Below are 15,910 nucleotides of genomic sequence, written 5' to 3'. Positions count from 1 at the left end.
AAAGTGACCAACATTAGCTTCAACAATCTAGCGTTGAATTGAGAGACACCGTTCTGCAAAGTGACCAACATTAGCTTTAACAATCTAGCGTTGAATTGAGAGACACCGTGAGACATGTCTCACCTGTTTGTTCCACCACTAGAGCTAAAGACACAAGACATGTCTCACCTGTTGGTTCCACCACTAGAGCTAAAGACATGTCTCACCTGTTTGTTCCACCACTAGAGCTAAAGACACAAGACATGTCTCACCTGTTGGTTCCACCACTAGAGCTAAAGACATGTCTCACCTGTTTGTTCCACCACTAGAGCTAAAGACACAAGACATGTCTCACCTGTTTGTTCCACCACTAGAGCTAAAGACACAAGACATGTCTCACCTGTTTGTTCCACCACTAGAGCTAAAGACACAAGACATGTCTCACCTGTTGGTTCCACCACTAGAGCTAAAGACACAAGACATGTCTCACCTGTTGGTTCCACCACTAGAGCTAAAGACATGTCTCACCTGTTTGTTCCACCACTAGAGCTAAAGACACAAGACATGTCTCACCTGTTTGTTCCACCACTAGAGCTAAAGACATGTCTCACCTGTTTGTTCCACCACTAGAGCTAAAGACATGTCTCACCTGTTTGTTCCACCACTAGAGCTAAAGACACAAGACATGTCTCACCTGTTTGTTCCACCACTAGAGCTAAAGACACAAGACATGTCTCACCTGTTTGTTCCACCACTAGAGCTAAAGACACAAGACATGTCTCACCTGTTTGTTCCACCACTAGAGCTAAAGAAATGTCTCACCTGTTGGTTCCACCACTAGAGCTAAAGACATGTCTCACCTGTTTGTTCCACCACTAGAGCTAAAGACATGTCTCACCTGTTGGTTCCACCACTAGAGCTAAGGAAATGTCTCACCTGTTTGTTCCACCACTAGAGCTAAAGACATGTCTCACCTGTTGGTTCCACCACTAGAGCTAAAGACATGTCTCACCTGTTGGTTCCACCACTAGAGCTAAAGACATGTCTCACCTGTTGGTTCCACCACTAGAGCTAAAGACATGTCTCACCTGTTTGTTCCACCACTAGAGCTAAAGACATGTCTCACCTGTTTGTTCCACCACTAGAGCTAAAGAAATGTCTCACCTGTTTGTTCCACCACTAGAGCTAAAGAAATGTCTCACCTGTTTGTTCCACCACTAGAGCTAAAGACATGTCTCACCTGTTTGTTCCACCACTAGAGCTAAAGAAATGTCTCACCTGTTTGTTCCACCACTAGAGCTAAAGAAATGTCTCACCTGTTTGTTCCACCACTAATGACGGCCTTGAGAGCTGATGAGACCACCAGGATGGTGTATTCCACAGACACAGAGATGCTGCTGTAGTAGTAGCCTGTAGTGAAGCGGACACAGTATATCCCAGCACTCAGGGTGAGGGCTGGCACCATCAGTGTAGGGTTGGAGGTCAAGGTCACCCCTAAGTCAACCTGTTAATAGATGTACATACATCTTTTGGCATCTCAATCAAAAAGTGCCAACAATTGGTTTGAGATGAATATCACTTTAATATTACAAAGTGCTTTTGGAGCTGTCAATGTATTATAGATATGTTTGCAGCTGTCAATGTATTATAGACATGTTTGGAGCTGTCAATGTATTATAGATATGTTTGGAGCTGTCAATGTATTATAGACATGTTTGGAGCTGTCAATGTATGTTTGGAGCTGTCAATGTATTACAGATATGTTTGGAGCTGTCAATGTATTATAGATATGTTTGGAGCTGTCAATGTATTATAGATATGTTTGGAGCTGTCAATGTATTATAGACATGTTTGGAGCTGTCAATGTATGTTTGGAGCTGTCAATGTATTATAGATATGTTTGGAGCTGTCAATGTATGTTTGGAGCTGTCAATGTATTATAGACATGTTTGGAGCTGTCAATGTATGTTTGGAGCTGTCAATGTATTATAGATATGTTTGGAGCTGTCAATGTATTATAGATATGTTTGGAGCTGTTAATGTATTACAGATATGTTTGGAGCTGTCAATGTATTATAGATATGCTTGGAGCTGTCAATGTATTATAGATATGTTTGGAGCTGTCAATGTATGTTTGGAGCTGTCAATGTATGTTTGGAGCTGTCAATGTATTACAGATATGTTTGGAGCTGTCAATGTATGTTTGGAGCTGTCAATGTATTATAGATATGTTTGGAGCTGTCAATGTATTATAGATATGTTTGGAGCTGTCAATGTATTATAGATATGTTTGCAGCTGTCAATGTATTATAGATATGTTTGCAGCTGTCAATGTATGTTTGGAGCTGTCAGTGTATTATAGATATGTTTGGAAATGTCAATGTATTATAGATATGTTCGGAGCTCTCAATGTATTATAGATATGTTTGGAGCTGTCAATGTATTACAGATATGTTTAGAGCTGTCAATGTATGATTGGAGCTGTCAATGTATTATAGATATGTTTGGAGCTGTCAATGTATGTTTGGAGCTGTCAATGTATTATAGATGTGTTTGGAGCTGTCAATGTATGTTTGGAGCTGTCAATGTATTATAGACATGTTTGGAGCTGTCAATGTATGTTTGGAGCTGTCAATGTATTATAGATATGTTTGGAGCTGTCAATGTATTATAGACATGTTTGGAACTGTCCATGTATTATAGACATGATTGGAGCTGTCAAGGTATGTTTCGAGCTGTCAATGTATTATAGATGTTTGGAGCTGTCAATGTATTATAGACATGTTTGGAGCTGTCAATGTATGTTTGGAGCTGTCAATGTATTATAGACATGTTTGGAGCTGTCAATGTATGTTTGGAGCTGTCAATGTATTATAGATGTTTGGAACTGTCAATGTATTATAGACATTTTTGGAGCTGTCAATGTATGTTTGGAGCTGTCAATGTATTATAGATATGTTTGGAGCTGTCAATGTATTATAGACATGTTTGGAGCTGTCAATGTATTATAGAAATGTTTGGAGCTGTCAATGTATGTTTGGAGCTGTCAATGTATTATAGACATGTTTGGAGCTGTCAATGTATTATAGACATGTTTGGAGCTGTCAATGTATTATAGATATGTTTGGAGCTGTCAATGTATTACAGATATGTTTGGAGCTGTCAATGTATGTATGGAGCTGTCAATGTATGTTTGGCGCTGTCAATGTATTATAGATATGTTTGGAGCTGTCAATGTATTATAGATATGTTTGGAGCTGTCAATGTATTATAGATGTTTGGAGCTGTCAATGTGTTATAGATATGTTTGGAACTGTCAATGTATTATAGATGTTTGGAGCTGTCAATGTATTATAGATATGTTTGGAGCTGTCAATGTATTATAGATATGTTTGAAGCTGTCAATGTATTATAGACATGTTTGGAGCTGTCAATGTATTATAGATATGTTTGGAGCTGTCAATGTATTATAGATATGTTTGGAGCTGTCAATGTATTATAGATATGTTTGGAGCTGTCAAGTATTATAGATGTTTGGAGCTGTCAATGTGTTATAGATATGTTTGGAACTGTCAATGTATTATAGATGTTTGGAGCTGTCAATGTATTATAGACATGTTTGGAGCTGTCAATGTATGTTTGGAGCTGTCAATGTATTATAGATGTTTGGAACTGTCAATGTATTATAGACATTTTTGGAGCTGTCAATGTATGTTTGGAGCTGTCAATGTATTATAGATATGTTTGGAGCTGTCAATGTATTATAGACATGTTTGGAGCTGTCAATGTATTATAGAAATGTTTGGAGCTGTCAATGTATGTTTGGAGCTGTCAATGTATTATAGACATGTTTGGAGCTGTCAATGTATTATAGACATGTTTGGAGCTGTCAATGTATTATAGATATGTTTGGAGCTGTCAATGTATTACAGATATGTTTGGAGCTGTCAATGTATGTATGGAGCTGTCAATGTATGTTTGGAGCTGTCAATGTATTATAGATATGTTTGGAGCTGTCAATGTATTATAGATATGTTTGGAGCTGTCAATGTATTATAGATGTTTGGAGCTGTCAATGTGTTATAGATATGTTTGGAACTGTCAATGTATTATAGATGTTTGCAGCTGTCAATGTATAATAGACATGTTTGGAGCTGTCAATGTATTATAGATATGTTTGGAGCTGTCAATGTATTATAGACATGTTTGGAGCTGTCAATGTATGTTTGGAGCTGTCAATGTATTACAGATATGTTTGGAGCTGTCAATGTATTATAGATATGTTTGGAGCTGTCAATGTATTATAGATATGTTTGGAGCTGTCAATGTATTATAGACATGTTTGGAGCTGTCAATGTATGTTTGGAGCTGTCAATGTATTATAGATATGTTTGGAGCTGTCAATGTATGTTTGGAGCTGTCAATGTATTATAGACATGTTTGGAGCTGTCAATGTATGTTTGGAGCTGTCAATGTATTATAGATATGTTTGGAGCTGTCAATGTATTATAGATATGTTTGGAGCTGTTAATGTATTACAGATATGTTTGGAGCTGTCAATGTATTATAGATATGCTTGGAGCTGTCAATGTATTATAGATATGTTTGGAGCTGTCAATGTATGTTTGGAGCTGTCAATGTATGTTTGGAGCTGTCAATGTATTACAGATATGTTTGGAGCTGTCAATGTATGTTTGGAGCTGTCAATGTATTATAGATATGTTTGGAGCTGTCAATGTATTATAGATATGTTTGGAGCTGTCAATGTATTATAGATATGTTTGCAGCTGTCAATGTATTATAGATATGTTTGCAGCTGTCAATGTATGTTTGGAGCTGTCAGTGTATTATAGATATGTTTGGAAATGTCAATGTATTATAGATATGTTCGGAGCTCTCAATGTATTATAGATATGTTTGGAGCTGTCAATGTATTACAGATATGTTTAGAGCTGTCAATGTATGATTGGAGCTGTCAATGTATTATAGATATGTTTGGAGCTGTCAATGTATGTTTGGAGCTGTCAATGTATTATAGATGTGTTTGGAGCTGTCAATGTATGTTTGGAGCTGTCAATGTATTATAGACATGTTTGGAGCTGTCAATGTATGTTTGGAGCTGTCAATGTATTATAGATATGTTTGGAGCTGTCAATGTATTATAGACATGTTTGGAACTGTCCATGTATTATAGACATGATTGGAGCTGTCAATGTATGTTTCGAGCTGTCAATGTATTATAGATGTTTGGAGCTGTCAATGTATTATAGACATGTTTGGAGCTGTCAATGTATGTTTGGAGCTGTCAATGTATTATAGACATGTTTGGAGCTGTCAATGTATGTTTGGAGCTGTCAATGTATTATAGATGTTTGGAACTGTCAATGTATTATAGACATTTTTGGAGCTGTCAATGTATGTTTGGAGCTGTCAATGTATTATAGATATGTTTGGAGCTGTCAATGTATTATAGACATGTTTGGAGCTGTCAATGTATTATAGAAATGTTTGGAGCTGTCAATGTATGTTTGGAGCTGTCAATGTATTATAGACATGTTTGGAGCTGTCAATGTATTATAGACATGTTTGGAGCTGTCAATGTATTATAGATATGTTTGGAGCTGTCAATGTATTACAGATATGTTTGGAGCTGTCAATGTATGTATGGAGCTGTCAATGTATGTTTGGAGCTGTCAATGTATTATAGATATGTTTGGAGCTGTCAATGTATTATAGATATGTTTGGAGCTGTCAATGTATTATAGATGTTTGGAGCTGTCAATGTGTTATAGATATGTTTGGAACTGTCAATGTATTATAGATGTTTGGAGCTGTCAATGTATTATAGATATGTTTGGAGCTGTCAATGTATTATAGATATGTTTGAAGCTGTCAATGTATTATAGACATGTTTGGAGCTGTCAATGTATTATAGATATGTTTGGAGCTGTCAATGTATTATAGATATGTTTGGAGCTGTCAATGTATTATAGATATGTTTGGAGCTGTCAAGTATTATAGATGTTTGGAGCTGTCAATGTGTTATAGATATGTTTGGAACTGTCAATGTATTATAGATGTTTGGAGCTGTCAATGTATTATAGATATGTTTGGAGCTGTCAATGTATTATAGATATGTTTGAAGCTGTCAATGTATTATAGATATGTTTGGAGCTGTCAATGTATTATAGATATGTTTGGAGCTGTCAATGTATTATAGACATGTTTGGAGCTGTCAATGTATTATAGATATGTTTGGAGCTGTCAATGTATTATAGACATGTTTGGAGCTGTCAATGTATTACAGATATGTTTGGAGCTGTCAATGTATTATAGATGTTTGGAGCTGTCAATGTATTATAGATATGTTTATAGCTGTCAATGTATTATAGACATGTTTGGAACTGTCAATGTATTATAGACATGTTTGGAGCTGTCAATGTATGTTTGGAGCTGTCAATGTATTATAGATGTTTGGAGCTGTCAATGTATTATAGATATGTTTGGAGCTGTCAATGTATTATAGATATGTTTGCAGCTGTCAATGTATTATAGATATGTTTGCAGCTGTCAATGTATTATAGATATGTTTAGAGCTGTCAATGTATGTTTGGAGCTGTCAATGTATTATAGATATGTTTGGAGCTGTCAATGTATTATAGACATGTTTGGAGCTGTCAATGTATTATAGATATGTTTAGAGCTGTCAATGTATGTTTGAAGCTGTCAATGTATTATAGATATGTTTGGAGCTGTCAATATGTTTGGAGCTGTCAATGTATTACAGATATGAAATGAAGGTGAGAAAATGTTTTGAGTGCAAGTCAGATACCTTCTTGTCCAGGTGCAGACAGGTGGGTCCCTGAAACACCTGCCAGGTATGTGTGGCCAGGTAGTCGCGACAGCCCAGCAGGTCTACTGCTGCCTCCAGTTCTAGTCTCTCTGACCTTGACATTGTTCTGTTGGCTGATCCAACATGGGCAACTTTTGGCAGCTTGCAGAGAAAAGTTTGAACTCTGAACTCCAGGCTAGTCACTAGCTGACTGATGTCATTCCAGACAGACAAATTCAATGTGTAGTTGCCAACTTCAGCAAAACTAACTTGAATGGAATTAGTTCGAGTAGAGTAGCTGCCCTTAGAAGAGAAGGTCCAGTTAAACTGGGCAAAAAGAAAATGATTTCCTATTGCTAGGAATGTCACATTTTCATTCTGAAAGATGTAGTCTGGTTTAGGGTCTGCAATAGTAAGTCTGACACCAGCTACAGGGAGTTGTAGTTCTTTAAAGCACAGAGAAACCTGAGTGCTAATATTATTCTGTGCAACAAGTACAAGCTTATACCTTCCTTCATCAGGGAAAAAATGGCTGACATTTTGACCATGTAAAGTGATGTTGCTAGCGCTGTCTTCAATATACCATCTGAAGGTGACATTTGTTCCTTGTGACAGACTTGCTCTGAGAGCAGTCAAAGACCGAGCCTCCTGGCGCAGACTACAATCTAAAATAGCTAGACCGGCCACTGGCTGTTGGGCACAGACTAGCGCATGCGCAGACATGTTGGAGACGTTGTTAGAAGCCAGGAGATGGACGCTCCAACAGCCAGGCTCTACAAACTGGGTCACCACCTGAGGGCCCTGCAAGGTCACCTCATCCAGCACCCACGAGAAGGTTACGCCACTGGCACTAGGGTTGACCGAACTTTGTAAAGTGACATTGGTACCTGTAGCAAGCACGCCCTCACTGACTAACACGTGCAGGTCTGTGATTTCCCCCTCAACGTAGATGTCCAAAGAATCACTTGCATGACTCAGCTCATTTGTCACCGCCAGAACCAGTCTATACTGGCCAGGCGTATTCCACTGGACGGTCCAGTTGACAGCACGATGCTCTGTGCCAGGAGCCTGGCTCGTCAGGTCACACAAGGTCGTCAGGTCACACAAGGTCGTCAGGTCACACAAGGTCGTCAGGTCACACAAGGTCCAGGTGTAGGTCAGGTCTGACCCTGAGACGCTGGGAGCTGAGAACGTTAGAGTAGAGCCAAGCTTCACGTACCTTGTGTTCAGGTGTGTTGTGTTCAGGTGTGTTGTGTTCAGGTTTGTTGTGTTCATGTGTGCTGTGTCCCAATCTACTACTATAAACACGCCTGCTACTGGCTCAAGCACCAACACGTGTGTAGACGCCATTGCCGAATTGATGCTATTTTTAGCCAGAACCTTTAAAGTGACGTTGCCCACTGAGTCGAATGTGAGCAGGCCGGTGGGTCCAGTGAGGGTGAGTTGTGAGTCATCCAGCCACCACACCAACTGGACGTGCGAGCCAGTGGCCATGTCGGCCTTGACCCTGAGCACATGGCCCAGCAATACACGCAGGGAGCTGCTGACGTTCAGGCTCAAGCCGGTTATCCGTTCCTCCACTTGGATGCTGAGGGAGGCGTTCATTGTGCTCATCTTGTTGGCAGCAGTTACTGTCATCGTGTAGGCGTCCAGCGAGGCAAAGAGGAACTGTAGACCTGGGCCGCTTTTAGAGCTGGTTTCAATGCTACTTTTGACTGCCCAATCAAAAGATACAAGAAAGTGTGTGTTGGTGCTGACAGTAAAATTGTACTCCTTGCCCAGTTCAGCGTATAAGTTTGTGGCATCTATTATGAGAGAGTGCCGGATGGACAGCTCAGTGATGACATCAATGACAGTGATGTTGACAGTGTGGGTGACAGAAGACACGTTGTTACTGACGCGCACTGAACAGCTGTGAAGGCCAGTGCTTGAGAAGATGACAGTCAAGTTGTTGATGTCACTTGACCTGTCACATGACCCGCTGTCACATGACCAGCTGTCACATGACCAGCTGTAGCTGACATTGGTGCCTGAGGACAGCCGGACATGAAGGCTCAGATCTTTGTTCACCTGCACCACGGCTGGCCAGATGGTCACTTCAACCCCAGTGATCTCCTCTTGTGCCGTCAGGTCAAGCCTGGCTGTCTCGCTGCTGACAGCATTAGAGGCTGTCACGGTCAGGCTGTACACACCGGCAGACACAAAGCTGTACATGCACCATCTGCCTGTACACAAAGTGCTGTCGTTGTTGATGCTCCAGCTGTAGGTTTCATCAGTTCCAGATTTCAGGGCGGCAACCAATGCCAGGCTGGAATTTGTTCTGGCACAAAACCTCGGCTGGCACCCCAGACAGCTGACCTGCAGTCCAGCGATGACCCCAACAACAGACACCAGGGCGACCTGATCCTCTTTACTCACCTCATTCCTGACCTTCACGCTCAGCCTGTACAGCCGAGGTTCTGTCACCGTCAAGGTCAAGGTCTCTGTGCTCCCCACAACTTGTCCACTGTTGCCTAGAAACCACGAGAAGGTCAGGTTAGATCCCTGCATGACCTGAGCCGTCACGATGATCTGGGCCGCCGGAGCCCACAAGGCCACTGGGCTGACGTAGTGTAGAGAGAGGCCCCTGACTGGCTCCTGAACACAGATCTCCCGCTGTGCCGAGTCAGCCCTGCCGTCTGAGATGTTTGACACGGTGAGTCCCACAGTGAAGGCCCCGAGACTGCTGTAGCTGCTGGACACGGCGCTCAGCCCCTGGCCCTCGAGAGCCTGGCCGTTACCCAGGGACCAGTTGTAGTGCAGGCTGGCCGGGCTCTGGGAGGCGACCAGTGCGCTGAGGGTGACCGTTGAGCTGACCGGCACGCAGGCGCTGGCCCTTATTTTCATGATTTTCAAAAGATTTTCATCGTAGGCGTAGAGTGTGAGGCTGCGTGTTTTGACGCTGACGTCATTCCTGGCGACAGCCGTGGCCTCGTACACGTTGGCCTGGGCGTACGTGTAGGAAAAGTTGTTGCTCTGCTGGTAGCTGCTGTCGTGTGTGCCGTCACCAAAGTTGATGCTGTAGATGACGTCAGTTCCTTTGGTGTGGCTCAGGTAGAATGTCACTTGCTGGCTGACATGCTTGGGACCGTCATACTCCAATGTCAGCTCTGATATGCCCTCTTGGAATGTCAGCTTGCTCAGGCTAGTTATGACATTCTGCCTGTCAACATCTGAGCTGACCTGCACCTGCAGCAGGTGCTCACCAACCTGCGACAGGTTGCAGGTAATGACCTGCACCGGGCTCAGGTCCTGCCATTCCCTGATTGGTGCGCCATCCGCCCAGCTGAGAGTGAAGTTCAGCCATCCATAGCCGTGCTTGTTGTCCAGCGCGTCCACAGCGATCGTCAGGTTAAACTCGACGTCTGTAGCTAGAACCTTGGATGGTGTTGTCATGGTAACGGACTGGATGTGCTTGTAGACAACAAAGTCCTGGTGCACCGAAAGAGAACTGCCAAAAGCATCCTGCAGCCGGAGACCTACTGTCACATTGCCAGTTTTGGTCCACGTGTACAGCTGAAAGAAAGATGAAGAGCTTGCCGTCAGCTGCTGGCTAATGATGTCTGTGTCAAAGCTCCAGGTGAGAGAAATGTGGGCACCAACTTGGACAGGGGCCACAGCAGAGAAGTTGAGCACCTCTCCCATGAACAATGTTCTCTTGTTCAACGTTAGATTAGCAGAGCTGAAGTTGGCTTTGATTCTGGCCCGAACCAAAAGGCTGGCATTGAGCCAAGAGATGGGGTTGGACACATTGACACTCAGCTGGTAGTCCCGAGCCTCAGCAAATCTGTAGCTCAGGCTATGGCTGACTGAACCCACACTCACTCCGTCCACAGCGTATACCACTGTCTCAGCTAGCCCAGATTCAAGGCTGACATTAAACGATTGAGTGGCATTCACTTCCACAATCAGCTGACAGTTTGCCACATGGCAGTCTGTCAGCTGACAGTTTGCCACATGGCAGTCTGTCAGCTGGCAGTCTGTCATCTGGGTGCAGTTGGTGGGGTACAGCTGTAGCCCAGCGAGAGGCGTGAAGCTGCTGACCCAGACAGTCAGGGACTCAGTACTCACGCCGTTGGTCACGCTGACATCAAATCTCGATGGGCCAGAGAACTGACGAGTCATCGCCGAATAAAGAGGGGGGGTGAGGCTGGTGTCAGACTGACAAGCTGGCTGACAGTGGCTTGTCCAGTTGCTTGTCAGTTTGTCACCCTCAGTAAAAAGCCACGTGACACGCGGGTCAGTGCCAGATGACAGACTGACGAGCAGATCCTGTGTCCGGTTGACGGCAACATTGATGTGCACGGACGTGCCGGTGCTGTTGTAGGCGGGAGGGTGGAGCCACCGCAGGCCCCCGACCTTCTCTAACACACGGACATGACAAGAGAGCGAATGACCTGGAGCAGTGTCATCTCCAGCTCCTGGAGCAGTCAGGCTAAAGCTGTAGTCTCCAGCTGCCAGTGTATAGCTCCAGCTGAGAGTAGCTGCACTAGCAAAGACCACATTGACTCGGAACAAAACGCCCTGGCTCACACTGTAATCCCTTAAAGCCGTTGTGTCCCCTGGATTGCTCCAGAATTGCGACGTCTGGTAAAACAAGGCTTGGCTCCAGACAGAGCTTGGCACCACGTCAGACCTGATCAGGTCCGGAACTTGGGTCTGGAAGCCAATGACGTCACCAGGCTGGACGGACACAACGCTGGCCAGCTCTAGCTGCAGAAAATGTGTCCTAGCTGGGACAGACACACGGACAGTCTGCACCAGCTGCAGCTGTGCCAGCTGTGAGAGGTTCTCACAGTCAAGAGATGGGCTCCAGCTGCTAGCACAGGTGCAGGGGGAGGAAAGGGGCAGGCAGGTTGACGTCAGCCAGCAGAAATAGCTGCCAGCATCACACTCAGCAGACTTGCAGCTCTCTACAGCTGAACTGACGCAGGTGAAGTAAGGACTTGCGGACCCACAGCCTGGGGAGGGGTGTCAAATACACGTCTTTACAGCTTTAGGGTTCAATGGTTCTAATGTCAGGGGTCATAGCTCTAATGTCACGGGTCATAGTTCTGATGTCAGGGGTCATAGTTCTGATGTCACGGGTCATAGTTCTAATGTCAGGGTCATAGTTCTGATGTCACGGGTCATAGTTCTGATGTCAGGGGTCATAGTTCTAATGTCAGGGGTCATAGTTCTGATGTCACGGGTCATAGTTCTAATGTAAGGGGTCATGGCTCTAATGTCAGGGGTCATAGTTCTAATGTCAGGGTCATAGTTCTGATGTCACGGGTCATAGTTCTGATGTCAGGGGTCATAGTTCTAATGTCAGGGTCATAGTTCTGATGTCACGGGTCATAGTTCTGATGTGAGGGGTCATAGTTCTAATGTCAGGGGTCATAGTTCTGATGTCACGGGTCATAGTTCTAATGTAAGGGGTCATGGTTCTAATGTCAGGGGTCATAGTTCTAATGTCAGGGTCATAGTTCTGATGTCACGGGTCATAGTTCTGATGTCAGGGGTCATAGTTCTAATGTCAGGGGTCATAGTTCTGATGTCACGGGTCATAGTTCTAATGTAAGGGGTCATGGCTCTAATGTCAGGGGTCATAGTTCTAATGTCAGGGGTCATAGTTCTAATGTCAGGGGTCATAGTTCTAATGTCAGGGGTCATAGTTCTAATGTCAGGGGTCATAGTTCTAATGTAAGGGGTCATAGTTCTAATGTCAGGGGTCATAGTTCTAATGTCAGGGGTCATAGTTCTAATGTCAGGGGTCATAGTTCTAATGTCAGGGGTCATATTTCTGATGTCAGGGGTCAGAGCTCTAATGTCAGAGGTCATAGTTCTGACCTGTCACACCTGACCTGTCACACCTGACCTGTCACACCTGACCTGTCACACCTGGCCAAACATTGTCACACCTGACCTGTCACACCTGGCCTGTCACACCTGACCTGTCACACCTGACCTGTCACACCTGACCTGTCACACCTGGCCAAACATTGTCACACCTGACCTGTCACACCTGGCCTGTCACACCTGGCCTGTCACACCTGATCTGTCATACCTGGCCAAACATTGTCACACTTGGCCTGTCACACCTAGCCAAACATTGTCACACCTGACCTGTCACACCTGGCCTGTCACACCTGACCGGTCATACCTGGCCTATCACACCTGACCTGTCATACCTGGCCAAACATTGTCACACCTGACCTGTCACACCTGACCTGTCACACCTGACCTGTCACACCTGGCCTGTCACACCTGACCTGTCACACCTGACCTGTCACACCTGGCCAAACATTGTCACACCTGACCTGTCACACCTGGCCTGTCACACCTGACCTGTCACACCTGACCTGTCACACCTGACCTGTCACACCTGACCGGTCATACCTGGCCTATCACACCTGACCTGTCATACCTGGCCAAACATTGTCACACCTGGCGTTACACTGGCTATTTCTCACTCACCTGGACTTCTGAGATACATTCCCCTCTGACAAAAAGGACGCCAAATTTGCAGGGCAAGCAAGGCTGGAATGTCCAGAGATTTAGTCAGCAGATAAAGCCTAAAGATATTTCCAGCACTGTTAAACCAGGTACCTGACAGATACACGGCAGATATTGAGTCATTAGATACAGCCTACTGGCCAGATCAAAAAATTTCTTGTGGCCAAATTAAATGTTCCTGTTATTTCCTTAAAAATACCCTTGAGTTTAAGAAGACTATTATTTGGTTATAAATAAAAGAGTACCCGTTGTTTGAGAAGTTACCTGGCAGTATGTAAGTGTAAGATGAAGATGTTGAATCTGGCAGTATGTAAGTGTAAGATGAAGATGTCGCACCTGGCAGTATGTAAGTGTAAGATGAAGATGTTGCACCTGGCAGTATGTAAGTGTAAGATGAAGATGTTGCACATGGCAGTATGTAAGTGTAAGATGAAGATGTTGCATCTGGCAGTATGTAAGTGTAAGATGAAGATGTTGCACCTGGCAGTATGTAAGTGTAAGATGAAGATGTTGCATCTGGCAGTATGTAAGTGTAAGATGATGTTGCACCTGGCAGTATGTAAGTGTAAGATGAAGATGTTGCACCTGGCAGTATGTAAGTGTAAGATGAAGATTTTGCACCTGGCAGTATGTAAGTGTAAGATGAAGATGTTGCACCTGGCAGTATGTAAGTGTAAGATGAAGATGTTGCACCTGGCAGTATGTAAGTGTAAGATGAAGATGTTGCACCTGGCAGTATGTAAGTGTAAGATGAAGATGTTGCACCTGGCAGTATGTAAGTGTAAGATGAAGATGTTGCACATGGCAGTATGTAAGTGTAAGATGAAGATGTTGCATCTGGCAGTATGTAAGTGTAAGATGAAGATGTTGCACCTGGCAGTATGTAAGTGTAAGATGAAGATGTTGCATCTGGCAGTATGTAAGTGTAAGATGATGTTGCACCTGGCAGTATGTAAGTGTAAGATGAAGATGTTGCACCTGGCAGTATGTAAGTGTAAGATGAAGATGTTGCACCTGGCAGTATGTAAGTGTAAGATGAAGATGTTGCACCTGGCAGTATGTAAGTGTAAGATGAAGATGTTGCACCTGGCAGTATGTAAGTGTAAGATGAAGATGTTGCACCTGGCAGTATGTAAGTGTAAGATGAAGATGTTGCACCTGGCAGTATGTAAGTGTAAGATGAAGATGTTGCACCTGGCAGTATGTAAGTGTAAGATGAAGATGTTGCACCTGGCAGTATGTAAGTGTAAGATGAAGATGTTGCACCTGGAAGTATGTAAGTGTAAGATGAAGATGTTGCACCTGGCAGTATGTAAGTGTAAGATGAAGATGTTGCACCTGGCAGTATGTAAGTGTAAGACGAAGATGTTGCACCTGGCAGTATGTAAGTGTAAGATGAAGATGTTGCATCTGGCAGTATGTAAGTGTAAGATGAAGATGTTGCACCTGGCAGTATGTAAGTGTAAGATGAAGATGTTGCACCTGGCAGTATGTAAGTGTAAGATGAAGATGTTGCACCTGGCAGTATGTAAGTGTAAGATGAAGATGTTGCATCTGGCAGTATGTAAGTGTAAGATGAAGATGTTGCACCTGGCAGTATGTAAGTGTAAGATGAAGATGTTGCATCTGGCAGTATGTAAGTGTAAGATGATGTTGCATCTGGCAGTATGTAAGTGTAAGATGAAGATGTTGCACCTGGCAGTATGTAAGTGTAAGTGGAAGATTTTGCACCTGGCAGTATGTAAGTGTAAGATGAAGATGTTGCACCTGGCAGTATGTAAGTGTAAGATGAAGATGTTGCACCTGGCAGTATGTAAGTGTAAGATGAAGATGTTGCACCTGGCAGTATGTAAGTGTAAGATGAAGATGTTGCACCTGGCAGTATGTAAGTGTAAGATGAAGATGTTGCACCTGGCAGTATGTAAATGTAAGATGAAGATGTTGCACCTGGCAGTATGTAAGTGTAAGATGAAGATGTTGCACCTGGCAGTATGTAAGTGTAAGATGAAGATGTTGCACCTGGCAGTATGTAAGTGTAAGATGAAGATGTTGCACCTGGCAGTATGTAAGTGTAAGATGAAGATGTTGCACCTGGCAGTATGTAAGTGTAAGATAAAGATGTTGCACCTGGCAGTATGTAAGTGTAAGATGAAGATGTTGCACCTGGCAGTATGTAAGTGTAAGATGAAGATGTTGCACCTGGCAGTATGTAAGTGTAAGATGAAGATGTTGCACCTGGCAGTATGTAAGTGTAAGATGAAGATGTTGCACCTGGCAGTATGTAAGTGTAAGATGAAGATGTTGCACCTGGCAGTATGTAAGTGTAAGATGAAGATGTTGCACCTGGCAGTATGTAAGTGTAAGATGAAGGTGTTGCTGGGGCTGCTCCAAGTTCTATGACCAACGTTGGCAATAAAGGCTCATCTAGCAATGGGACCAGGCCCAGCATTTGCCAGCTTACTCGCAGTTCTACTGAAATCACAAGTACAAAGTTTAGATAATACAATCAGTAGATTGAAGATTGGATAATACAATCAGTAGATTGAAGATTGGATAATACAA

General features: G+C 43.5%; 1 protein-coding gene across 1 annotated transcript in view; it reads right to left on the bottom strand.

The window, feature by feature from the left end:
- The window catches only part of LOC131950279 (polycystin-1), a 74,336-nt gene extending 61,663 nt beyond the window's left edge, over positions 1 to 12,673 (bottom strand). Inside the window, exons 1-3 of the mRNA XM_059312360.1 lie at positions 12,331 to 12,673; positions 6,812 to 11,811; positions 1,296 to 1,483 (exon numbers count right to left, since the gene is read on the bottom strand). Of these exons, the coding sequence (XP_059168343.1) occupies positions 1,296 to 1,483; positions 6,812 to 11,811; positions 12,331 to 12,673 (5,531 nt within the window). The remainder of the gene's footprint in view (positions 1 to 1,295; positions 1,484 to 6,811; positions 11,812 to 12,330) is intronic.
- Between the last annotated feature and the right edge of the window lie 3,237 nt (positions 12,674 to 15,910).

Source organism: Physella acuta, unplaced genomic scaffold (genome assembly GCF_028476545.2).
Source record: "Physella acuta isolate Inbredline_101_S28 unplaced genomic scaffold, ASM2847654v3 ptg000750l, whole genome shotgun sequence".
Taxonomy (NCBI): domain Eukaryota; kingdom Metazoa; phylum Mollusca; class Gastropoda; family Physidae; genus Physella; species Physella acuta.
This window is presented reverse-complemented; position numbering and strand designations above follow the sequence as displayed.